General features: G+C 34.9%; 1 protein-coding gene across 1 annotated transcript in view; it reads right to left on the bottom strand.

Moving 5' to 3' along the window:
- The window catches only part of CPQ (carboxypeptidase Q), a 634,822-nt gene that overhangs the window by 499,661 nt on the left and 107,773 nt on the right, over positions 1–27,388 (bottom strand). Inside the window, exon 2 of the mRNA XM_074200426.1 lies at positions 15,040–15,508. Within this exon, the coding sequence (XP_074056527.1) occupies positions 15,040–15,475 (436 nt within the window). The 5' untranslated portion in view covers positions 15,476–15,508. The remainder of the gene's footprint in view (positions 1–15,039; positions 15,509–27,388) is intronic.

Here is a 27,388-nt window from a genome sequence, read left to right as displayed (position 1 = left end):
GATACTCTTAATAACCTGCTAGGGATCTTACCTCCATAAATTTACTAAACCTTTCTTGAACTCAGATATATATATCTTTAGGCTTTTCACAATAAAGACATCTATAAGTATACCAGTCATTGTGTAAAATAACGTTTTTTAAAACTTGCTACATTTACTATTTCCTCTTTTCAAGATTTGAATCATACTTCTGTCATTCCAAGATTTGGTACTTGTTCATTTTATCCATATCCTTCATAATTTTATCATAATTTCTATCAGAGAAGGAAGACTAATTTTTTCAGGACATTTTGTTGGCATAGTGGATAAAGTATCTGGAATCAGTTCAAATCCTATTTTAGACGCTTCCTACTTGTGTGGCCTTGAGAAAGTCAGTTTCAGTTTCCTAAATGGGAATAATAATAAAGCCTATCATACAGAGTTGTTCTGAGGATAAAATGAGATAATATATGAGCAAAAGTTTTGTAAATTTTAAAGTATTGATGCAAATATTAGCCATTATTATTATTTTTTAATATCCTATCCTATTACCTTGATAATTTCTTTTCTCTGAACTCTCTTCTTTAACCTCTATGATAACAACATGCAAACCTTAACTTCTGAGCCAACTTCCATTTCTAAATGCTTTCAGGACATTTCTTCCATGTCACATCATAACCTCAAACATAATATAATGGCCTCTTCTGTTATGCCAAATCCATTTATCAAATTAACATTTCTGTTCATGAATATGACCAAGCATGATAAGCATTTCATTTCCATACTTATTTTCCCAGTGCCTGACTCATAGTAAGTTCTTACCTTGACCTGGCATCATATTTGGTTCTTTCTACTCAGAAAGGCAACGGGGTGATACATTGGATAGAGTGCCAGGCTTAGAGTCAGGATTTATCTTCCTGAATTCAAGTCCAGCCCCAGACACTTAATAGGCAAGTAATTTAATCTGCTCCTCAATTTCCTCAACTATAAAAAAGGGGGCTATGATAATAGCATCTGTCTCCCAAAGTAGTAGTGAAGATCAAAGGAGATATTTGTAAAGTACTTATGGTAGGTGCTTAATAAATTATTATTTCTTTCATTCTTGTCATTTTTAAAAAAAAAATAAAATCTTTTGATTCTCCAGCCCATCTTCTATTCTAATCTCATATTTTTTTCTAGATCATATCTTTAACACCACCTTTTAAATCATAATCATCATCATTAAATGGTTGGGTCATTTATGCCACCACAGACCCCTTCACTGCTGGTTAGATAATATGCAATTTTCAATCTTCAGAGACTATAGTGCTCCATGATTCATAGCAGTGGAGCTCCAAGGCAATTTCATTTCTGTCTGTCTCTAGAATTTAACATACAGTAAGGTGTGGCTTGACTGCTTGATTAAACATTAGATCAATAAGAGAATACGGGAATTCCAAAAAATATGGGGTTTTGTGTCAGGGTATAATCTGTGATGGCTAAAGAAAAGAGGTGAGCAATTTTCCAAATGCAACATAGCCAGCTCAATTTCTTCCATTCAGTTCTGGGCCAGGTTCATTGTTGCTCCACAGTGCATGTCCAAGATGTGTGAACTGATGGATTAACTAAATGGATTTACCATCTCACTGCACATCTCAGTCTGTGCAAAAGGTAAGTTTCATCTATCTGGTTTTCTTGCATAGATTATTATATCCTCATTTCTCATTCTGCTACACTTGTTTTGGAATTCTCCTTTTTTCCCCAGGAAATTTATCATTGGGAAATATTTTGATCAAAGGGAGAAGCTATAAACTCTTCTGCTTCTGTGTAAGGGCAGAATTCTCCTCAATTCCTACCTGGCTGCACTAATTCTAGATTTGTCTGACTTGTCTCTCCATGCCTCCCATCCAACATATCTTTCCCATCTTCTTCTCCCCTTTCACTTTCTTTTTGGGAGTTGTCTTCCCTCATTAGATTGTAAGCTCCTTGAGGCTAAGATTTTTCCTTTTCAAATCTGTATTCCCCAAACCTAGCAGAGTGCTTGACACAAGACAGCTGCTCAAAAAAATGTATTGACTACTGGTTATATGATCCTTCTCTTTTTATGGCTTATGAATCTGACTGAGAAGGCTCAAATAATTAAAGTTGTCACTAAAATCAACATTATGTAATCCACTGACAGGAGTATCCAGAGGAAGTCATCAGTTAAAGGGAATGCTTCTTCCATCTGAACAATTTTATGAATATATATTTTCCTGTTTTATGCTGCATTGGATAATGCTAATTAGAAGAGCATTGATCAGTTATATTTGTTTTTCCCCTAATTAAGAAATTGTTTCTGATCTCTTAATTAGGGTAACTACATACACATGGGAGAGATCTTATGGATGAGAGCCTTTAAGGGAGTATTTTGCTTTATGGTGTTAAATGATATTTTGTTTTTAATAATCACAAAAACAAACACAAAGGGATTTTCATATTCTCTGGACCAGTGATTCTGAAAGTATGGTCCAAGAGTACCCAAGTATCAGAGTACCAAAGATACTTTCAGGATCCACAAGGCCAAAACCATTTTCATAATACCAAAATTTTATTGCTTTCTGAAATACTCTAATCATTTCCAATTACAAATCTATGTGATTCTCTGGGATTTTTCCATTTATTACAACCAAAACAACATACTGAAATGGACTGAATGCAAAAGCAGATGGGAGAATCCAGGTGTCTTTTATTAAGGCAATCATTAAAGACATTAGGGAAAAAAACTATGTCTCTTCTCTAGATTTTTTTTTTTGTTTTGAAGATATGGATTGAGGGGATAAAAATGCATGATTTATGTTAACGTGTAATAGTTTTACCTCAATAATTTTTAAAGAGGGCACCTATGTGGTAAGTGAATAGAGCATTGACTCTGGAGTCAGGAGGACCTGAGTTCAAATGCAGCTTCAGACCCTTGACACTTACTCCATGTGTGACCTTGGCAAGTTACCGAAACCTGATTGCCTTGCCACCAGGGCCATTTCCAATTATCCTGATCCATCTCTGGTCACTGGATCCAGATAACTCTGGAGGAGAAAGTGAGGCTAGTGCCTTTGCCTAGTCTCCCCCCAACTCAAATTTACTTCACTTGCTTCTCATGACATCATCTCCCTGATGTTATAATCTTTTTTGAGAATGAAAAGTAAACATCATCATCGTTAATTTTTAAGAGTATAAAAGGGTCTTGAGATCAAAAAGCTTTAGAATAGTGCTCTCCACTCTTCAGAAGAAGTATGATCTAATGAAGTAAGGAGGCAGGGATTATTAGATTCTGACTTCAAGTACTTACTCTGATATAGGCTTTATGATCAGATCTCATACAACTTCCCAGTGATGCACAGGGCTTTCCAGGACTGTATGTCAGAGAAGAATGACTGATTTCCCCAAAAGCAATTTCCCATATCAATAAATTTTGAATCTGAATTTAAAAAAAAAACTTCACAAACCTTACATAGTTACTTCTTTTCAGAGGGGAACCATCAACAAGTATTGCACACAATATATATCTTAGAATATAATCTTTTTTGAAACAAAAATACAGAAAGTCCCTCATGCAGTAAGCCCCCAATCTTAAAGAATTCTAATAGATTAGCTGGGCAGGAAACCTGATTTATTTTAGTGATCATTGATCTTACTCTTTCTTATAGAACACACAGGTGTGCCAGGTAGAAAAGTGAAATTCACTAATTTCAGTTCTCCCCTGGAATAGTTTTTATGGAAATCACTGTCACACTCCATCAAGGGCCATCTTCAGTTGTCCCAAGTCATATCTGGCCACTGTTTCCAGATGGCTCCAGAGGAGAAAGTGAGGCTGGTGACTTTGCATAGTCTTCCCTCATTTAAATCCAATTCATTTGCAAGTCATGGCATCACCTTCTTGATGTCAAGGTCCTCTTTGAGAACAAAGGACAAATGCAATCATAAGCTATAGCTAATTCATTCATCTATTAGCTGACTCAACAAATTCAACACAACATTTTAGCCAACTGTTCCACAATTTCACCTTTGAGCTTCTTCAAAACTCCTGGGTAAATGATATCTGACCCTAGTGATTTATTACCATCTGGCTTATCAATTAGGTCTAGAACATCCTGTGTACTTGAGCATTGTTTAATCTAATGTCTCTAGACTCATATGCTTTAAAAGACAAATTGAGATCATAAATCTTCCAAATGCTTCCTTGGACAAAAGCTATAATTTCACAGGACAAATTCTACTAAGCAATTTACAAGTAATTATTCAAAAGAAAGGGTATCCTGGGTACACTAGAAGGAATCACAAGAATACAGAACATTCAGCTTCCCTGGAGAGGCCAAGAGGCCTTTAGTGAATTGATATTCTTAAGGCCATACAAAATTCCATCAAAACAACACTGAATCTCCAGAGATCCTGCGAGAGCAGTGGGAATGGCAAGTTGGTATGGATGCAACTGATACTACAGAAGCAGAATCTGCAGTATTTTGCATAGAAAGATCTTAATCATACTCTACAACCCAGAGAAGTATCAAAATTTGACTAATTGATGATAATATGGTTATTAAAATTGAATTCATTTTAAGGGTCTATCCTTTCTAGTTGCTATACAAATTTATCTAGAGCAGAGAAACCTGTAAACCTGAAGGAGGGAGCCTAAGAAGACCCCAGACAGAAGGGACAACTGGATAAACATCTAAAAATATATGCTGAGGTAAATGAAGAATGTTGCTATCTCTACAAAGAGCCATGATGCAATGGAGAGAGAAGTGATTCATTTTAGGTCCCACCTCTGACAGGTCTTCTTTATCCTCTATAAACCCCTGGGCAGATCAATTGATCAGACAATAAGCATTTATCAAGTACCTATGATATGCCAGACACTGATAAGGGAGATAAAGAAAGGCACTCTCAAGACCACACTCTCAAGAAGTTCAGTATAATGAGGGAGACAACTTACAAACAACTATGTACAAAAAGTGATATACAGAATACACTGAAAATATTCATTAGAGGGAAGTCATTTGAGTTGAGAAATCAGGAAAGGTAGAATATGAGATGGCAGGAAGGCAAAGAAGGCAAGACATGGAGGTGCGAATGGAGAGCAGTGCTCTAGGTGACTCATCAATAGGGAGTTGAAGAAAAGGCCCCCTGACCTGTGTAGACAAAGGGAGTTTGCCCATCGAGGAGTTCTTTATATCAATAAAATCACAGATATTATTCCTATACTAAGCCTAGACAGATATTAAGCATACAGTATGAGGTGATGAGAAGCAATATGGTAGAGTGGGTAGATGTTGATATAGAAGTTAGGAAGATCTGGATTCAAGGCCTATGTTTGATAAGTCATCAGTTTCTAATTTTTATTGGTGGAGTGAATTCGAGGGAACAAAGACAGGAAATATAGTGATAAGTAGATTGAGGACAGCCACCTCTTTTTTCCATAGGAACCTATTGGCAACAAATTACAGAATCATAAAGGTATCTCAACTCTCTTGAACCACCATATGTCAAAAGAAGGAGGAAATGGACAATGGTGGATTATGAAAGGAAGTGGAAATTCTTTTTTTTATTTTTTTATTTTTAGGTTTTTGCAAAGCAATGGAGTTAAGTGATTTGTCCAAGGTCACACAGCTAGGTAATTATTAAGTGTCTGAGGCTGGATTTGAACTAGGGTCCTCCTGACTCCAGGGCCAATGCTCTATTCACTGCATCAGCTAGCTGCCTCAGAAGTGGAAATTCTTGCTGTTTCCATAGATGGAATATTTTGGGCTGGACAGATTCTCACTCACTGGTCACCTACTCACCACCCAGCCTTTCTAACAAACCTAGCTCCACCTCATGAAAAAAATTCAAGAAACAGAAAAAAAAAATATTTGGACTTATAATTGATAAAAATTTAGAAAGAGTTGGTTTCTCAGTGATATGGTATGGACCATGAGAAATGATCAAATTTTTCTTTCATATGTTTCATGAAAAATACTCAGATATGATCTTCCTAGAAGTGAATGTTGATGGCTATCAGTAGCCATCGAGGACAAGTCACACTTAGGCAAGAGACTCCTCTATAACATACTTGAGAGATAGTCACCAAGATTATTCTGGAAGATGTTGTCCAAAGAAACTCATTACCTCCCAAAGTAATCCAATCTATTTGTAATAACTGTCATTATGAAAATTTTTCTTTATATAAACTTGTAGCAAAAGGTCTCTGTTTTGTAATTTTCAACCATTGTTTTAAGTTCTAGGCCAAACAGAATTACTAAAAAAAACCTTTTCCATATGAGCGTGTTCCAAATTATATTTTTTTCCTTTTCCATAAAATTCCCACATTTTAGGGATTATATTCTTTTAAAAAATTTTAATTAATTCCTTTATTTATTTTCCCAACAATATGCAAGATAGACTTTAACATTCAATTTCTTGTAAGATTTTGAATTCTATATTTTTATCTCTCCTCCTCCCCCTTGCCCAAGACAGCAAATAATTTGATATAGGTTATACATATATAACTATGCTAAATATATTTTCCATATTAGTCACACTGTGAAAGAAGAAACAGAACAAAAGGGAAAAAAATCATAAGAGGGTAAAATATAAACTACAAAACAAAAGATTGCTTTTTTCTAAATTCAGACACCATTGTTCTTTATCTGGATGTAAATGTTATTTTCCATCACAAATCCTTTAGAATTGTCTTTGCCTTTCCCCCAAGATGGCATTGAAATCTAAGAAGGAAATGGTTTTTCCCATCCCCTCAACCCCCACCCCTCCCATCCCCAAGACAGAAGCCAAGTCCAAGGCTTTGAGGGCCAAGTAGGCAGTGTTGAAAGGTTTCTATAGCTACAAAAAAGAAGATCCAAACCTCCCCATCTTAAAACCAAGACACTAAGACTTCTAATGTGACCCAAATATCCTCTGAAATGTGCCCCTCAGAAAACAAGCTTGATCACTGTGCCATCATTAAGTAACCCTTTTCCATGTAATTTGCTTTTAAAAAGATAGGATAACAATGCCCTAGTCTTCATTGTGGATATCAAGGCCAACAAGCATCAGGACAAGCAGTTGGTAAAGAAGCTGCATGCCAGCAATGTAGCTAACATCAACACACTGATCTGGCCTCATGGAGAGAAGAAGGCCTTACATCTGACATGCTCCAGACTATCATGTTTTAGATGTGGCCAAAAAGATTGGAATCATCTAAACTGTGTCCAGCTGTTATGTTTCACCTACAATAAAAAGGTTTTCAGTGGAAAAAATAAAGAATTTTCTGATCATTATTCTGTTGAGAGCTAAGTATCATAGATGGTCATCAGACAATGTTCTATTAATTTATATGAACTGATGCTGAGTGAAGTGAGCAGAACCTGGAGAACATTGTATAAGTCTTTCTTTTCTGAAGTCTGTTCATGATTTCTTACAGAACAATAGTATTCCATTATGTTATATACCACAGTTGTTCACTCATTCCCCAATTAATGGATATTCCTCAATTTCCAATTCTTTGTCACTAGCAAAAGGGCCTCTATAAATTTTTTTGTGCATTTGGGTCTTTTTACCTTTTTATGATCCCTTTTGGATACAGACCTAGTAGCTTTTCTGGTTTTGCTATACCAAAGGGTATGCACAACTTTATTGCCCTTTAATCATCATACCTAATTGCTCTCCAGAATTATTAGATGAGTTCACAACTCCACCAATGATGCATTAGTGTCCCAGGTTTCCCACATCTCCTCCAGCACTGATCATTTTCCTCTTTTATCATATGGATCAATCTGAAAGGTGTGAGGTGGTACCTCAGAGTTGTTTCAATAATTAGAGTATTTTTTCATATAACTATAGATAGTTTTAATTCCTTCATCTGAAAACTGCATGTTTATATCATTTGCTCATTTATTAATTGGGAAATGACTCATATTCTTCTGTTTGTTTTGGTTCTCTATATGCTTTAGAAATCGATCCTTTATCAGAAATGATAACTGCAAAAACTTTTTATGCTCCTTTTAATCTTGGTTGCATTGATGTTTTTGTGCAAAACTTTTTTTAATTTGATACAATCAAAATTATCCATTTTGCTTTTTATATTGTTCTCTATCTCTTCTTTGGTCATAAACTTCTCCCTGTTCCATGAACCTGACAGATAAAATTGTTCCTTGTTCTCTTTAATGGCTTAAGGTATCACCTCTTATGCCTAAATCTTTTTTTAGTGGGGTTAAAAGCCCAAAATCACACAGCTAGTAGGTATGAAATATCTGAGGCTGGATGTGAATTCAGGTCCTCCTGACTCTAGAGCCAGTGCACTGTCTACTGTGCCTCCAAGCTGCCCTCTATATCTAAATCCTTTACCCATTTTGACCTTATCTTGGTATAGGGTGTCAGATGCTGGTCTATTGCCTAGTTTCTGCCATATTATTTTCCAGTTTTCCCAGCAGCTTTTGTCAAATAATGAGTTCTTAGTCCAGAAGCTGAGCTACTATTATCAAACAGTAGATTAATATAATCATTTACTACCATTTCTTTTGTACCTAATTTATTTCACTGCAGAATTATCAGTTTTATTATATTAGTTCAGCCTACCCATAAATAATTGACATTTTTCCCAATTACTTAGATCTGATTTTGTGTGAAAAATATTTTGTAATTGCTTTCATTGAGTTTCTTGTTTGTCTTAACAAGTAGACTCCCAAGTATTTTATGGTGTCTACAATTACTTTAAAGGAATTTTTAGTTCTATCTCTTATTATTGGGTTATGTTGGTAATATATGTAGAAATGCTGATTATTTATCTGAGTTTCTTTTATATCCTGCTACTTTGCTAAAGTTATTGTTTCAAGTAGCTTTTTAGCCGATTTTCAAGGATACTCTAAGTATACCTCCCTATCATCTGCAAAGAGTGAGAGTTTTGTTTCCTCATTGCCTACTCTAATTCTTTCAATTTCTTGTTATTTTATTATTGCTAAAGCTAACATTTGCAATGCAATAGTGAATAATAGTGGCGATAACAGGTAACCTTGTTTCAACCCTGATCACACTAGGAGTGCTTCTAGTTTATCCTCATTATATATAAAGCTTGCTGATGGTTTTAGATAGGTCATATATCATTTTAAGGAAAACTCCATTTATTCCTGTGTTCTCTGTTTTTAACAGGGATGGGTGCTGTATTTTGTCAAAAGCTTTCTCAGTATCTATTGAGATAATTGTATGATTTCTCTTGGTTTTGTTATTGATATGGTCAATTATGCCAATAATCTTCCTAATATTGAACCAATCCTACATTCCTGTTATAAATCCTACCTGATCATAGTATATTATCTTAGTGATAACTTGCCATGATTATTTTGCTAATATTTTATTTAAAATTTTTACATCAATATTCATTAAGGAAATTGGCTTATAATTTTCTTTCACTGTGAGTCCTTCTTATTCTTAAGAATACCTACCATGTCTTCCTTTGAGTGTTCTCTCCTCTGGGTTAAACATTCACAATCCCTTCAACCAATCCTCCTTTATTTGAAATCCATCACCATTCTGATGGTTCTCTTTAAGATGCTTTCCAGCTTTTCAGGGTCTTTTTTCATATAGAATATAAATTTCTTGAGGATTTATACTATTTCATTTTTGGTTTTATATCATTAAAGCCTAACATATAGTATATGGCAAGTCAACAAGAATTTGTTAGATAATTACTATGTATAAGACACTGTGCTAAATGATGGGTATACAAAGAAAGTCAAAAACAAGGGTACCCTCAAGGATCTTACATTCTAAAGAAGACAATATGTAAAGAAATATGTTTACAAAATATATGTTCAAGGTAAATTGGAGGAAATATGGACAGACATTAAGGGGGAACATGTCATAGGTTTTTAAAAATGTTTATTGGTTGAAAAGGAAAAATAAGAAATGAGAAGAAATGGGGGAAAAATGTAAGAAGAGTAGCTACATGGCAGTAACTCCATTCCTAGGAATGACAGGATAAGAACATAACATTCACCTCAAAAAAGTAGGTTTCTTTAGTACATATACTGTATCTTTGCAATCAAGGATAAATACAATAACATCTGGCACTTCCTCACTCCCCACCTGTATCAGGATCCCAAAGGCAAAGTACTGTCAGAGGTGATAGACCCCATGGGCCACCTCGCTTGTCATTGTAATTAGATACTGGAAGGAGAGGAAGAGATTTCTTGTAAGTTAAACCCCCCTAAAATATAAATTTAGTATTTCCCAGAAGTAGTACAAAGGTGAAAATAAGTAATTAAATGAAGGAAGAGAGCTATGAGTAAATTAGGTATCACCTCAAAAAAGAAAAGCTATGAAAATATAGGGAAAGGAACTGAGCCCGATAACTACATTATTGGGAGAAAATGGCAGACAGAATAGTTTAGCACTAGAATGATTAGAATATAAGAAAGTGAAAGAACTGGTAGAGGCTAGATTTAATAACATGTCCATAAAAATTTTAATTTGATGAAAAATAATAGTTTGATTTAGCTAAAATTAACTTAGTTTCTATCTTTCTGTCTACCCCTCCCTCCAAATTAGGAGATATGGTTAACATTTTTCCCCTACTTGATGGAATTTCATTTTTGTCTAATTATATGTAACAATATTTTCAATACTCATTTTTGTAAGATTTTGATTTCCAAATTTTTCTCCCTCCTTATTAATATTGTTTTGTTGTCTATTCCTCCCTGAAACTCTCTTAACACCCCCATTTCACTGAATGCCCTAAGGTTAACTTTTAAAAGTGGGACAGGACATGAAAATCTTGAGGCACATTTGGAGAATTATCTACTAACTTCCTGTCCTCTCATTCTTTATACGCATCCTTGCTGTCTTCCAACCCAATCAATTTATCAAAATTTCTCTCTCCAGGATTATCTATTTATTTATTTATTTATTTTGTTTTTATTATATTGTTGAAATTTATTTATTTTAACAACCAATTCCAAGTTTTTTTCACCTTAAATTCTTATTTCACTTCAGTACTTTGTAGCTTCTGGCACTGTCAACAATACCCTTTTCCTGACTATTCTCTCCTATGACAATGTTCTCTCTGGTTCTCCTCCTACCAGACTATTCTTTCTCAGTTTCTTTAATTGGACCATCACTTTGCACCTGCCAGTTTTATTTGGGTACCTTCCCAAAACTTAAAACTAGACCCTTATCTCTATCTTGGCAACCGTTTTTGCTCCCATGTGTTCAATTATCATCTCTATAGAGAAAATTTCCAAATCCAAATATATAGCCTTAGGCTTTCTTTAATTCCAATTGAATTTAATTTCACTTGAATGTTCCATAGACATCTTAGGCTCAACAGATCCAAAAATGAAACTAATCATGCTTTTCCAAAACCTGCTTCTCCAAGTGTCCTTATGCATGTTGATGTCAACACCACTCTTCCACTCACATAAGCTCGTTATTCTCTCTCATGTTCTTTCTCATTGGCCCTTTTCACTCACTCCTTTGACCATTATCCCTAGTTCAGGTTTTCATCATCTCTTGCCTGACCTCTAATTTTACAGTGGTCTCCTATTCTGGACTGCCAGCCCCACATTTAGCAAGCAAACTGTTTTGTATTTAGGAGGCATTTCATCAATATCTATCAATTTGTGAAAAGGAATAAGCATTTATATATTACTTTCTATGTGCCAGACCCTATATTGATCCCTTTGCAAATATTATCTCATTTGATCTTCATGAAGAAAGCACTGTTATTATTTCAGTTTTACAGTTTAGGAAACTGAGGCAAAGAGAAGTGACTTACTCAGGGTCACACTGTGACAAAATATTGAAGAATGGGTTTGAACTCAGGTCTTCCTGACCTGAGCTCTAACCTTTGTATCACCTTGCTGCCTCTGCACCATCTAGCTGCCTGAATTAATTTGACATGATAGAAAATATAATTTTAAAAAACAACTACAAGTTACAGAGTAAGAGCTGAGCAAGAGTAGGCGCCCAGATGAGCTTATGTGACAAGAATTTATAGTAGAAGAAATCAGTATAAAATCAGGATCTTAAGGAAAAGGTCTTTCTGAATTAAAAAGAGATCTTCTGAAAGCTTCTTTTAAATAAGAGTTCTTTTAACCGCTCTAAATGAGCAGTTATTCTACCAATATCTCTAACAGGTGTTTTCCCCAGCTTGTTGGAGCTCTGAGAATTATGAAGCAGTCCAAAGGGATCAATGACTCTTCTGTATGTATAGGTGTATGAACAGGCAAACAATTTTTCTTTTTTCTTTATTTTGATTTAGCCATATTATCTCACTGGTACAATGGAACTTCAAAGAGAAAACTACTACTGAAGATCAGTTCAGTATCTGCTTTGCGACTAACAGTACTAATGATAAATATGTAAACACATACCTGCTTATGTACATATAATGTATATATTTACATATATGTACATATATATCCACATATGTATATATTGATTTACTCATTTATATGTATAATGTGAGAAGTGCTCCAGCATTGTGGACAGAACAAAAACACAGAATCAAGACACATAGATTTAAATTGCTCCTTATTTATTTATTAGCTAAAGTGATAATAGATCAAGAAATGAACAATCCTTCAGACCCTCAGTTTTCTTACCTGAGACATGGAAATAAAAATGCATCTTGTAGGACCAATCCCAAAAGGTGGTTATGAAGAAAGAATTCTGCAATTCTTAAAAAGTACTATAGGCAAGAATTGATGTTAGACTCTTAATAAACATATTTGATTTGATGATGCAACATGTAATGTGAGTGATTGGTTGAGATTCAAACCAAGGACCTTTCAAATGACATTATCAGTGAGTTCTTCAGAAACCAGAGTTCTCTGTAAAAGTGCAGCCAAGAGATGTATGTTACATTGTCTTTCTCCAAATTGTCCTCTTCCCATTGAGTGAAGGAAAAGCCTTAGAGCAGAATTCAGTATGGACGCATCATTAAGACTATAACAAGAATGCAGTACCACTTGGTTCTGTAGCAAGCCCTCAAGTCAATATGTAATCACACTGAGTATCTGGAGAGTCTCTCTTAAAAGGTTATTTTGACTCTGGTTCAGTTTCATTTCCAAGTCCTGCCTTCCCCAACCCCTCTAGTACTCAAAGGATTAAACATGACCCCTTGCACAGAGTAGGTTAAAAGTTTATTAGGGATGGGGCGGCTAGGTGGTGTAGTTGATAGAGCATCGGCCCTGGAGTCAGGAGTACCAGGATTCAAATCTGACCTCAGACACTTAATAATTACCTAGCTGTGTGGCCTTGGGCAAGTCACTTAACTCCATTGCCTTGCAAAGAAAACCAATGAAACAAAAACAAACAAAAAAAAAAAAAAGGGCAGCTAGGTGGCACAGTAAATAGAGCACGGGCCTTGGGTTCAAATCCGACCTCAGACACTTAATAATTACCTAGCTGTGTGGCCTTGGGCAAGCCACTTAGCCCCATTGCCTTGAAAAAATCTAAAAAAAATTATTTAGGGGGGCAGCTAGGTGGTGCAGTGAATAGAGTACTTGCCCTGGAGTCATGAGAACCTGAGTTCAAATCCAGCCTCAGACACTTAATAATTACCTAGCTGTATGACCCCTGGGCAAGTCACTTAATCCTTTTGCCTTGCCAAAAAAAAGTTTATTAGATTGAATTAAATCTAGTTGCTTGCCAATTTATTTTCAGTCCTCTAAAAGGAGGACATAAGTCACAATAAGTTTTAAGATACACAAGGGAAAATATTCATTTTCAAAGGCTCTCTACATCTACATAAGAAACAGTAAATGTTCTCAGGTCAAATGACAGCTTCTGATTAATTGACAGGGATTCCTAGTTTTCATATTTTTATAGTATTATCTGCTATAAGATATATATATATAATAGATAGATACATTCCAGCCTGAAAATTCCTGAAGTTTTGAGGCTTCAGATTATATAAATTCAATTAATCCTTTAATTTAACCAATTACTTTATTACATCTATTCTTAAGACTTTCTGGAGGCAACTGTGTGATGCAGTGGATAGAGTACCAGCCCTGAAATCAGGAGGATCTGAGTTCAAATCAGACCTCAGACACTGGATACTTATTAGATATGTGACCTTGGGCAAGGCACTCAACCCCATTTCCTCTCAGAAACCAAAATACTGCCCCCCAAAAAATAAATTCTGTACATTAAATTTATCTAGAATTAGTTATATCTATCTAAATTCAAAAAATAGTTGACAATTTTTCATATTTCAAGAAATGCATTATTTATAAATCAAATATATATACTTCTATAACCAGGGTCATATCTGATTTTGAAGTAATGTCAAAGATAATCAATGAAACCAAATAAAATAAGAAAGAAAGAATTTTTTTGTTATCAAAAGGCAACTTAGGGGAACTATAAAAAAGAATTAGCTTTAGAGTCAAGACCTTCATTCAATTCTCATGGCTACCATTCCAACAAATAACTTAAATATTCTGTGCCTTGGTTTCTTTGCTAGTAAAATGAAATAATAATAATACCTCTATTTCTGATCTTAATAAGTACTTGATGGTTATTAATGGCATGTTGACTTTTACAAAATTGTTTTGAGGATCAAATTAGATAATTGATCAATAAATTAACAAGCATTCATTAATCAACCACATCAAGCAATTGACAAATATTTATGAATTACCTATAATGTGCCAGGAACCATGCTAAGCACAAGTAAAGGAGCATATTTCATCTGGAAGCAAGAGCTTCATCATGGAAAGAAATTTGATAACTAGAATGTATTATGTAAATGTCACCTATTAATCATTATCGGTATCAATACTAACATTATTAACAGATGATTCATTTTAGAAAAGATATGCAGGAAGAGGACAAGAAAAAAGCAAAAACAAGACAGCTATTCAAGGATCTACAGTATTTGTTCAGTGGAATTGGGTAATAGGAAACAATTTCCTGATCTACTTTCCCAGCTCACGTTTTGAAATCAATCCCAACATTTTTCATCATCCATTTGTTTGAGTAGTATCACCATTGTGTTGTGTTGTGTTTTGTTTTGTTTTGTTTTTAACAAGTCATGCAAAATTATTCAAGGGAGGCAGAACATACCTTCTGGGGGAGTCCCAACACTGCTTCCAAGGCCTAAAATAGCCATTGTATGGTTTCTGGGCTCTAGCATCACAGCAGACTCCTGCCCCCTCTCCCAGTGGGGTATTCTGACAGATTCCAGATGGACGTTCTCCAACCCATCATCTACCAGGTTCTGGTACATAATCTGGATGGCCTTTTCCAGGTTTTTGGAGCCACTCAGTCTAGGTCCAACAGTGTCAACCAAAAGTGCCAGTCTCTCATAGGATCTGTTCTGGGCCTTGCCAGACACAGCAAGATCTACAATGGCCTTAGTAACATTTTGGTAGCCTGCAATTTCTTCTTTTAATTCTCTAAATATCTTCAGGTGGGCAACATCTTCACCCACAGACTTTCCAGAGCATGAAGACAAAAGGTGGAGAAGCACACCCAAGAAAAGGAAGATGAAAAGGGTCATTGTCTTTTGGATGAACTTCACTCCTTGGAGAACCTAGGAAAGAAAAAAACAGTTACAAGTGGGAAGTAATCTCCCTGCCAATCAACTATACTGTATTTCTAGAGAGAACAGAATTGCCTAAGGAGAAAGATCCCATATGGGTGTTGTTACATGAACAAATGCTACACAAAACTCAGAACAAAGCCATCAACTTCAGTACTGAAATATCAAGGTTAGCACAAAAGGCCTTTAAGCTATAAAGAAAAGATGGTGTTTTTAGCATTTAAGGTCATTTTAATTTGGATGCACAGGTTTGCTGAAGTGGAAAAATTACATGAAAAATTAAATAAAATTACTACAAAAATTAGTTATGGTATGCTTTTCAATGAATTAATCAATGAAAATTTATCACACCTTAAAAATATTTATCATATTTCCAAGCACTCCCAGAGTGCATTTCCAAGGACCTAATTTACCAAAAAAATATAATTCACCCCCAGCTCTTCAGAATTTATTGTTTAGTGTATGTCTACAAAAATGAATAACTTGCTATTGATTCAAAATAAAGGGAAAATGGCATAGAGGATAGAGTGTTGGAGATGGAAGCACAAAGATGTGGAATTGAATCCTACCTCTGACATTAGCAGAGTGACCCTGGACAGTGCTTTAACCTATATGTCTTTCAGGCAACCCCTAAATCTTTTTTGCTAAATCATTGAAAGGTTGGTAGAAAAGTTTCCATACTAGGAATTCCAAAATCAAAGGTCCTTTGAATAGTTGATTATAAATGTATAGGAAGATAATTTCTTTACTCATTAATAAATACATATGCATAATAAATACATTAATGATAACTCTTTGTCTGGATTGGTATCACAAATAGATATCCTGCTCTTGGTATTATCTTTAAAAATAGGCAATAGGTCAAGGTGTGCAAGAAGACATTTAAACAAACAAGAAGGGGCAAGGAAGAGCAGCTGAACCTCATTACCAGCTGAACTGGTAAAAGAAAAGAAGAACTCAAATGCACATATCATATGCACACATATACACATATAAACGAGTAATGAAATACATTTCACTCAAAAAGGAAAAAATGAAAGAAGGGAGAAGGAAGAATTAGAGAGAGTATATTAAGATAAGAATTAGTTCTGGGGTGGGGAGCAGGGGAAACTAAAGATGTGCAAAAATATTTATAGCTCTTTCTGTGTTGCAAAGAATGGGAAACTCAGGGGGTATTCACCAAAACTAGCTATCACACATAAATGTGATGAAATACCAATGAGCTAAAAGAAATGATGACAGAGGTAGTTTCATTGAAATCAGTAAGAAAACTGATGCAGAGTGAAGTAAGTAGAACTAAGAGGAAAAATTTTATATCACAACAATATCATAAAAAACAACTTTTAAAAAATATGGACTGCTATTAGCATAAGGACCAAGATGAGTCCAGAGGGCTCATAATAAATACACACCTCCTGATAGAGACAAGGACATTTCTTGAACATATGTGGCTTATCCCCCAGGCAAGCTATATCATTTTGCCTCCCCAAGAATATAACAAAGACTCATTATGAAAGTTGAATGAACTTTTTCTTAAAGTCTTCAAAGTATAATAATAAAATAATAATTGATATTTGTAGTATAATGTTTTCATTATATAAAAGTGCTTCTCCTCATAAAACCACTTCAGGCAAAAGGCATCATTATTCCCATTTCACAGATCAGAAATTTGAGGGTCAGATTAAGTAATTCATCATACCACAACCACCAGAGACCAGAGTCAATCTCAAGTCTTCTGACTTCAACTCAAGGGTTATTTTCATTTGACTAACCTAGTAGAACAAATGGTTCCTGGTCTCTTCTGTCATCTCAGTGATCCCTTTTGGAAAAGACAGTTTCTAATCAAATTCAAATATCTACCACCAGGCAGAAATTTATCCTTGAAAATATGGGAGTGAAATGAGTTTTAAGAGAACAAAAAACCATATCTATTCATCCAAATAACTACCACCATATCAGCATTTTCTCATTAGACAATCTGTAAGCACTCTGCAAACATTAATTAGCTTTCTTGCAACATTTTTATAAGGTAGGATTAGAATCATATAATCAGAGGCTTTTCAAGACAGAAGAGACCTTGTAGATCATCTCATTCATCCATTTATTTTGGAGAAAGTTAATAAAGAAATGTATCCTGACTTTCACAAAGGATAATAATGACAACACCTAGCATTTGTCTACTTTTTGGTTAGAAGAGCATTTTACAAGTCATCTCCTTTGAAGTTCACAACAAGCTGGTAGGAAAGTGCTACTGTGACCTGCATTTTACAGAAGAGGAAACTGAGGTTCTGTGACTTGCCTGGGTTCACCTATCTAGTGTTAAGAGTTTGAATTTAAATCTAAGACTTCCTGATTTCTAAGCGGCATTCAGTTAAAAAAAAACAGTGAATAATATTCCTTTATAAAGTAGAGAAAGGGAAGTTAACCACTAAAAAGACCAGTAATCAGTTTCTACAGAGGACTGCATATGAAAACAATAGATGGTGGAATTATAAGACAAGAGAGAAAATGGACAACATTCAAATTCCTTTATCTTATGTGCTATGTGTGTGGCTCTGACATTGTGGGCACTACAGAGTGATTATTGTTGTTCATTTGTTTCAGTCATGTTCAGCTCTTCTTGAATCCATTTGAGATTTTTCTTGGCAAAGATTTTGGTGCAGTTTGCTATTTCCTTTTCCAAAAGCTCATTTAACAGTCGAGAAAACTGAGACAAATAGTGCTAAGTGACTTACCCAGGATCACACAGCTAGTGTAAGAGATTGGATTTTAAACTTAGAGAGATGAGTTTTCCTGGTCCTTACAACAGCTCCAATATGATTACTGTCTATATTCTACAAAATGTTCAGCCAATGAATAGGAATCTTCTATGTCTGACAAACAGGAACACAATGTTTATTCAACTGTTTTCCTATTGTTTTTCCTTTTCTAGTTATACATGTGTTTGCTGATACTTTTTAGACTAAAATTTGCTTTTAGTTGATAACTGATAGCTACGTTGCAGCAATATTTTCAGCAAACATCGCTATTACTTTAGTTAGGCTAAAATTAAATAAATATGTCCCCTTCTGCTCAAAGGCCTTGAGTGGCCTCTGAATACCTTGAGAATAAAATATAAACCTGATATAATCTGCCTCCAAGACTTATTCCATATTATCTCTGTTTATGTACTTGAGGCTCCAAACAACTGGAACTGTGGCTAATCTTCAAACTCAACATTCTTTCCCTCACCTTCATTCAATTAAACAAGTTTTCTCCATTGCTTAGAATGTGCTGTCTCCTCATCTTTATGATCTCCATTTCTTAGAAGTTAAGTTCAGATGCATGTCAATAGAGGCTTCCCTAATGCCACCAATGGTAGTTCTTTCTCCCTCCTAAAATGATCTATTTATTTCTCTATGTACAAGTATCCCCAAGTTGAATGAAACTCCTTGATAAGTTCTGATAATTCATCTTTGCATCTACAATGAATAGCAGATAAATCTTAAATGATTATATTTCTATAGCATTTTAAGGTTCACAAAGCAATTTGCATGTTACCTTATTTGATCTATGTGAAGTAAGTGGTTGCTATTATAATTTCATTATACAAATGAGAAAATAAACTGAGAATGGTTAAGTGACATGCTCAAAGTCACATAGCAAGAAAGCATCTGAAATTGGATCTGAATTTAGTCCTTTCTAATTTCATTTTTAATTTTCCATACATTATGCCACTAGTTGCCAAAAAATGGTAAATCTTTCTTTCTTTCTTTCTTTCTTTCTTTCTTTCTTTCTTTCTTTCTTTCTTTCTTTCTTTCTTTCTTTCTTTCTCTTTCTTTCTTTCTTTCTTTCTTTCTCTTTCTTTCTTTCTTTTTCTTTCCTCTCTCTTTCATTCTTTTACTCCCTCTTTGTCTTCCTCCCTTCCTCCTTTCCTTCCTTCCTTCCTTCCTTCCTTCCTTCCTTCCTTCCTTCCTTCCTTCCTTCCTTCCTTCCTTTCTTCTTCCTTCCTTTGGAGGCAATCAAGGTTAAGTAACTTTCCCAGGGTAACACATCTATTAAGTGTCTGAGACTAAATCTGAACTCAGGTTCTCCTGACTCCAGGACCCATGTGCTATTCTATGCCCCCTAGCTGTCATACACAGTAGATGTTTCTTGAAGTGAAATGAATTACATTATACAGATTCTGTAAAAAAAGGATAATTCTCCAAGATATTCACAATTAGCCTTCTTTGTTTGTTCAGTAATGATTTCTTTCACTGAATTGCCAAGATCATTGTCCCATTCCTTTCTACCTGCTTCCCTGTCGGCCTATTCTAAAAAATGAGAATATCATCAAATAAATTTATTAAGTGCCTACTATGCATGAGAGATTTTTTAAAAAGACAAAATAAAAGTTTCTGCTCTCAATGAGCCAAGCTCTCTAAAGAATAAAGCAACATGTAAATTGTTATGCATGATATACCCAAGGGCACTAAAATTTTTTAAACTTTGTGGCAACATGCCTAGAGAACCATACTATACTGAAATGGGAACTTTTAGAAAAGAGCACAGTAAACATTATAGAGCTATATCTAGACTTTTCCTTGATAAATAACAGAAACATCTCAAGAAGAAAAGGATCACAGCCTTTATAATAAACACATTTTGCTTATCTTTTTTTCTCACTCTCCTTTCCCTACCTCCTTCTCTTTTCTCTTTTCCCTCTTCTTTCTTCTTCTTCACCTTTTTCTTCTCTTCCTTCTCCTCCCCTTTCTGCTTGTTCTTCTCTCTTTGCCCCTATGCCTCTTTCACATTCTCCACTCTTCACTCTTCTCTCCCCTCTCCCCACTTCCTTTCCCCACTCTTTTCTCTCTATTCTCTCTTCCTTCCCTCTTTTTCCTTCCACTTTCCCATATTTCCTCTTTTCCTCTCTTTCCTTCCTTCCTCTGTTTCCTTTCACTTTTTCCTGGAGCCCAGATGTCTCCAGAGGAGAAAGTAAAATTGGTGACTTTGCACAGCTCCCCCCACTCCTAAATCCAATTAACTTGCATGTCATGGCATTACCCCCTGATGTCATGGTCCTCTTCAAGAACAAAGGACAAACAGCAAATCTCTCTCCCCTTAGGTCCCCAAAAACAAGTACCAAAAGAGAAGGATCATAGAATCAAAGTTGAAAGAGATCTAAGAATTCATCACATGCTAAGAACAAATGGAAAAAGGCCTTCTTTGTCTTCAACTGTTGTCCCTCTTAGTAGCACTGACCACTGACCATTCCCACAACCCAGTCTGGTATGGGATATAGGGAATGGCAAAGGACTTTACTTGTCCACACAATTCAGCTGGGACCACTGAAGATAACCTTTGTTGATTTCTTTGTTTGTTAATTGTGAAAAAAAAAATTGGAATTCTAAATACAAGCATTCTTAAAGATGGCATGAAAGTAATTCACTTAAGCAGACACTCGAAGTTTTCATCTTTTGAAGATGCCTAATAGACAAATAATTCAAAAGACTGTAAACATCTAGAATCCTTTCAAACAACTGTAGAACCATTTGAGAAAAAGACTACAACTTATATTACATAATACACATAATGACCTCTATTCATATACAAAAGATGGAATTATTGTTCCCTGTCTTGAATTTAGGTTTGTTGAATTCTTATGCTTTATATTCTTTAAAATCTTAAATGACTATTACTTAAAAAAACAAAAAAACCTAGCCCTTTCCAAAAGCAATGTGCTTTAGAATTCAGGAATCCTTGTCTTCAAAGGAAACTTTAGAGTGTTTGAAGAACAGGTTGGCTTTTTATTTATTTTCTTCATAATCCATGGTAACAGATTATTTTTCCTGTGCGCACATATATAAAAACAGATAAAGTCCTTTATCTTGCCATTTTCATTCTTTTCCACTTAAATCAAGTAGTGAGCTAAAGCAAACCCAATCTTTTTCCTATCAGGAATTCTGGTCTATGTATATGAAAGGTTTATGTTTTGAGGAAACAAAAATTTTACTTTAGCTTCTAAAATCCTCACTCCCTAACAAAGTTTGCATTTGTCTTAGGCAAAGTCAAATATACTGGAATAAATAAATTAACAAGATTGAGCAGGAATATATAATGAAAACTATGTCATATCCTCATTTCTCTCCTAGGTCAGAAGAAGTGGCTTCTACCATACTGGACATGACTCCTTCACCTACTTCCAGGATCTCATAACTTCTGCCTCTCCAGGATATTCTTCCCACCATATATAGGTTAGTAGAGATAGAAGGAACACTAGAAATCTAACTCAACCCCCCTCATTTTATAAATGAGGTGACAGGATCAGAAAGATGAAAAGTTGTACCACATTTAAATGACAGAGAAAGGGATGTTAAAACACAGTCTATTCAGTCTAATGGTCTTTGCAACTAAACCACAAAAATCACCCCTTCCCCAATCTCTCTCTCTCTTCACTAGTTCATTGTCTTCTTCCTACACACATGTTTAAATCTCGTCTAGATGAAACAAACAAACGAACAAAAAACCTTCAAGGGACACTATTATCCCTTCAAGCTTCTGTCCATCTCCTTTATCATTTTTACAGACAATTTCTTAAGATTAATCCACATCACTTCTTCCCATTCATTCTTCCTCAGTTCTTTGAAAGCTGACGCCTAAATGCCCAATCTACTGAAATTGATCTCTAAGATGTCTACTTGTTTAATTCAGTAAATTTTTTCCTCAAGTTTTCATCTTTCTGGATCACTCAAGTATTTTAACACTCTGGATCACTAGATTCTGTTTTCAGTTAGTTTCTGTGATGCTTCATATTCATGCCCTTTTCTCCTATCCTTTGCCTCCCTCTGGCTTATGATATATATCAATCAATAAATATTAAGCACTCACCATGTGTGAGATATTGTGCTAAGAAATGGGGGATGCAAAGACAGAGTAATTGACCTCAGGGACATTATATTTCCTCAGGAGAAACAAAATGTATGTATACAACAAAAACATATATAAAATATATACAAAATTAATATATGTTAATTTTTTAAGTGAGGAAGGCACTAGTATCTGCGATAATCAGCAATAGTTTTATCTGACTTGAATTAATTTTATAGGTATTCTTCCAAACACAGGACATTGTCCTCTAATCCTCTCTTTATATATACCTAGTCCTGCAGTAATATCTTTAACTTTCATATCTTCAAATATTGTTGCTGTCATCATTCAGTCATATGACCCCATTTGGAATTTTCTTGGCAAAGACACTGGAATTGTTTGCCATTCCCTTCTCCAGATCATTTTCAGATGAGGAAACTGAGGCACGGGATCACATAGTGTCTTAGATCAGATTTTAATTCAAGTAGGATGCATCTTCCTAACTCCAGACTCAGAACTCTATTGACTACATCACCTAAATTACATCTATTACATTTCAAACTTTGAATAAGTTATTTCACTGCTACAGGCCACAATTTCCTCATCTGCATAAAGAAGTGATTATACTTAAATGACCTCTAATGTTTCTTCTTTTGATGCTATAATTCCCAAATTTTTATCTCCAACCCTGACCTTTCACCTGAACTTCAGATTAATGTACAAACAGCTCCTATGAAGCTTGGTCTCAATTTACCAATAAAATCTCAAGCTCAAAATGTCTAAAATTGGACTCATCAACAAGCATCTAAAATATACTCCCTTTACCAACTTCTTTATTTCTATTAATAACATCTCCATTCTCCAAGTCATCTTAGACATCTTGAACTCCTCCTCTTCCAATCCCTCCACATATAATCAGTAACCAAATCCTGTCATTTCGCTCGCAACAATATCTCTTTAAAACACATCTTTTTTCATTCCTCCTTCTAGCAGAAAGAATAAAAAAGTCCAGGTTCCTATCACTTACACTGTTGAATTAGTCTCCAAACTGCTCTATTCATCTCCATTCTCTCTCTCCCACTCCAAGTCATCTTACAAATCAATCTCTGCCTGATTCATCTTCCTATTCTACTGTTTTGCTCATTCACTATACTGCTAATCAACCTTTTGTAGATTTGCATTGTTTTTTTTTCCTATAAAATACAAAAGGAGCAGCTAGGTGGTACAGTGGATAGAGCACTGGCCCTGGAGTCAGGAGTACCTGAGTTCAAATCCAACCTCAGACACTTAATAATTACCTAGCTGCATGGCCTTGGGCAAGCCACTTAACCCCATTTGCCTTGCAAAAACCTAAAAAATAAAAAAAAAAAACAAAGTGCAAACTCAGATTGGAATTCAAGATTTCTCTATAATCTCTCATTCAATCTACTTTTCAATGTCATCTCTCACTAGTTTTTGTCATATATATATATATATATATATATATATATATATATATATGAAATGCTCCAATCAGTATTATTCTCCCTTGAATACATTTTATGATTCTCTGCTTCTGTTTCTACTTGCCCCTCAATTCAATTCATCACAACTTGTGGCCACAAATATGAATGAATGAGAAAGTGGTTATTATATGCCAAACACTGTGATGGGGATTCAAATACAAAAGCAAAGATAACTTTTAATTTCAAAATGCCTACATTCTAAAAAAGGAAGCAACACACGTTGGTCCTGGATGTTCTAGAGATGATGAGTGGAACTATAAAAGAATAACTTGACACATCCTCTCAAAGAATAAAGTCACAATTGGTTTCCTCGTGGTTCCAGAACTGAGGGGGATGGGGGGGTGGGAGGGGGCAATACACAAAGCAGAGAAGAGTATACCTTTGGCTACAATACTAAAGATAGAAAAGGATGCAGTTCCCACTCTGAGGAAGATTATAATCTCTTGGGATGAGATTCATACATAAAGAATTGCAAGTTGGAATATGATAGATTCATAGCATCATCAAGCTGGAAGAGAACTGAAAGGTCATCTTTATAATCTAACTTTTATAGCTAAACAGATCAAGATCTAGTGAGTAAAAATTATTTGCCCAAGGGATCAAATAGAGAAGTATGAGAAATTTAGAAAGGGGAGAATGATCTCTAACTAAAGGGATCGTGAAAAATTTCATGTAGGAGGACATCTGGGGCTCAGTTTACAAGGAAAGAAAGAAGCTTAAAAGAAAAAATATATATGGGAGTTGATTCTAATCATTGGGGATAGAATATGCAAATACATGAGATCAAGAGACATAAAGGCAATGAGGGAAAAATGAGGGAAAAACTCATAACTTAGTGTAGATGAAATGTAAGGCATAGGAAGGGAAGCAAGCTGGAATAACAATGGAACAAAAGGATGAAGTCAGATCAGAGATGGCCTTGAAATACCACAGTAAGGAATCTGCATTTTATTCTATTGAGACAATAGGGAAAGCATGGAAGGATTTTTGAGTAAGGAAATAACATGATAAAATTTGCTTAATAGAAAGATTACCCTGACAAAAACTGAAAGATATATTTGACAAAGATGATGCTTAAAGGTAGGGGGATCAGTAGAGAGACTTTAACATCAGACTAGGAGAAAAGTAATGATAGCAGTAGAGGAAGTAAAAGAATAAAGTCGAGTTAGATGCTAAATGCATGTGTACAACCATAGATGTTGGCAATAGATTGGACATGATGATAAAGATAACTCTACCTTCTTTAACTAAATGATAAGGAAGATACCAATGCTATCAACAGAAAGGGAGAAGTAAGCAAAATCTTTTTAAAAATTGAATGTTGAAAACCACCTTTATTTACATGTAATTGAAAAAAATAAAATTAAATTTAAAAAAGGAATGGGGAAGTCAGATAAAGGAGAAAGTTTGGGAGGTAAAAAAAGGAGTCCTGTTTTGAATATATTGAATAGGGCTTGCTGGAGAGACATATAAGGGAAAACTTCTCTTTAAATTGACCTATGTGGACTAAGATGATCAAGTGTTACTTGCCTATGAATTGTGGATAACTAGGATTTCAGAAGATTCAAAATTACAAGTAACCCAAAGCAAAATTTTTTTAAATGTACTAAGCATAATATAAGCAACAACCTTTAAGTATGGCTTGTATGCAAAAAGTGGCACAAAATATATTATTGAAAATGCATACATATGACCAAAAATGAAGATCAAGAATCACTTAGCATCATAGACCAACTAGTCCATAGACCCTTCTACAACATAATCAAAAGGTAGCCCTCTGATTTAAGTTTTAATGACTTCAGTAACTCCTCAATATGGAACAAATGGGATACTAATGCACTGTTGGTTGAATTGTGAACTGATCCAACCATCCTGGAGAGCACTTTGGAACCATGCTTCAGGGGCAATAAAACTGCACACCCTTTGATCCAGCAGTACCACTATTAGGTCTATATCCCAAAGAGATCACAAAAAAAGAGAAAAAGATCCACAAGTAAAAGAATATTCATAGCAACTCTTTTTGTAGTGGCAAACAATTGGAAGTTGAGGAGATGACCATCAGTTGGGGAATGGCTAGATAAGTTGTGGTATATGAATATAATAGATTATTATATATTCTGTAAGAAAGAATGAGTAGGCAGATTTCAAAAAACCCTAGTAAGACTTAGATGAACTGATGTTGAGTAGAACCAGAACATTATGCACCATAACAACATTGTGCAATGATCAACTATGATAGACTTAGCTCTATTCAGCAATACAGTGAGTAAAGACAATTCTAAAAGATGTGCAATGGAAAATGCACATGCAGAGAAAAAACTATGGAATTTGAATACAGATCAAAGTGGACTACCTTCAGCTTTTTAATTCTGATTTTTGCTTTTCCCTTTTTGTGGTTTTTCCATTTTTATTCTGATTCTTCTGTCACAGTGTATCCTCTATGGAATATGTATAATATGATTGTATAATTATAACCTGAATCAGATGACTTGCTACCTTTGGGTGGGAAGGAAAGGATAGCATGAAAAAAACTTTACAAAAATGAAATATCCCTACATATAATTTGAAAAATATTTTTCATAAAAAAGGGAACCCTCCACTTCTCAAGGTCTCCTATTCTATCTTTGGACAACTCCAGTGTTTAGGAATATTTTCTTCCACTAAGTTGGACTCTGCCTCTTTACAACTTCTATCCATTGATTTTAGTTCTATCTTCTGGGAACAAGCAAAGTAAATCTATTCCTTCTTCTTCACAACAATCAAAATCACAATTCAGTACAATCCAAAAAATATGTATTAAGTATCTACTATGGACAAGCACTATCTTAAACAATGAGGATGCAAAAAAGAAAGTTGTACCTAGGTGTTAAAAGAATTTATATTCTAACTGGAAAACCATGCAAGAAAGAGTTGCCATCCCCATCACTGGAGGGAGGGTTTACGCTGATGAAATGTGGAATTGTCCAATTTACAAAGTGTCCATCATGGAGTTGAATCTTAGAGGAGCTTAGGAAGTCATGTATAGAGCCAGTTTAAAAAATGTTACCATGGGAGTATAGTGAATTGCCACTACAGAAAGCAAAGAGAAGACGGCCAAAAATGGAGGCTTAGAGGATGCCCACATTTCAGTAGTAGGAGAAAGATGAGAAACCAATGTTTCCTATGTCCAGAATGATGTCTTCCCTTCTCCCAATCTCTATCTAGTGATATTCTAACCCTCCTTGAAGGTCCATCTCAAATGTTGACTTTTCCAAGAAGTTCTCACCAATGCCTTTGAAAAGAAGTGATTTAAACCTTCTATAAAAACTCACAGCACCATCTGTTCCTCTCATGTATTTATTATATTCTGGCTGGTGTTTTTGCTATTTGTGTAAATTTCTTATCACCTATACAAAAATAGAAAGTAAAATACAATGACCATATCTCTGTATCTCCTCCATAACCCAGCACACTTACTTACATACAGTAAGCATTTTGATTCAAACACAAGTAAATACTTGCTTAAAGAATAAATAGAAATCAAAGAATCATAGATTTA

This window comes from Macrotis lagotis, chromosome X, assembly GCF_037893015.1.
Source record: "Macrotis lagotis isolate mMagLag1 chromosome X, bilby.v1.9.chrom.fasta, whole genome shotgun sequence".
NCBI lineage: Eukaryota > Metazoa > Chordata > Mammalia > Peramelemorphia > Peramelidae > Macrotis > Macrotis lagotis.
This window is presented reverse-complemented; position numbering and strand designations above follow the sequence as displayed.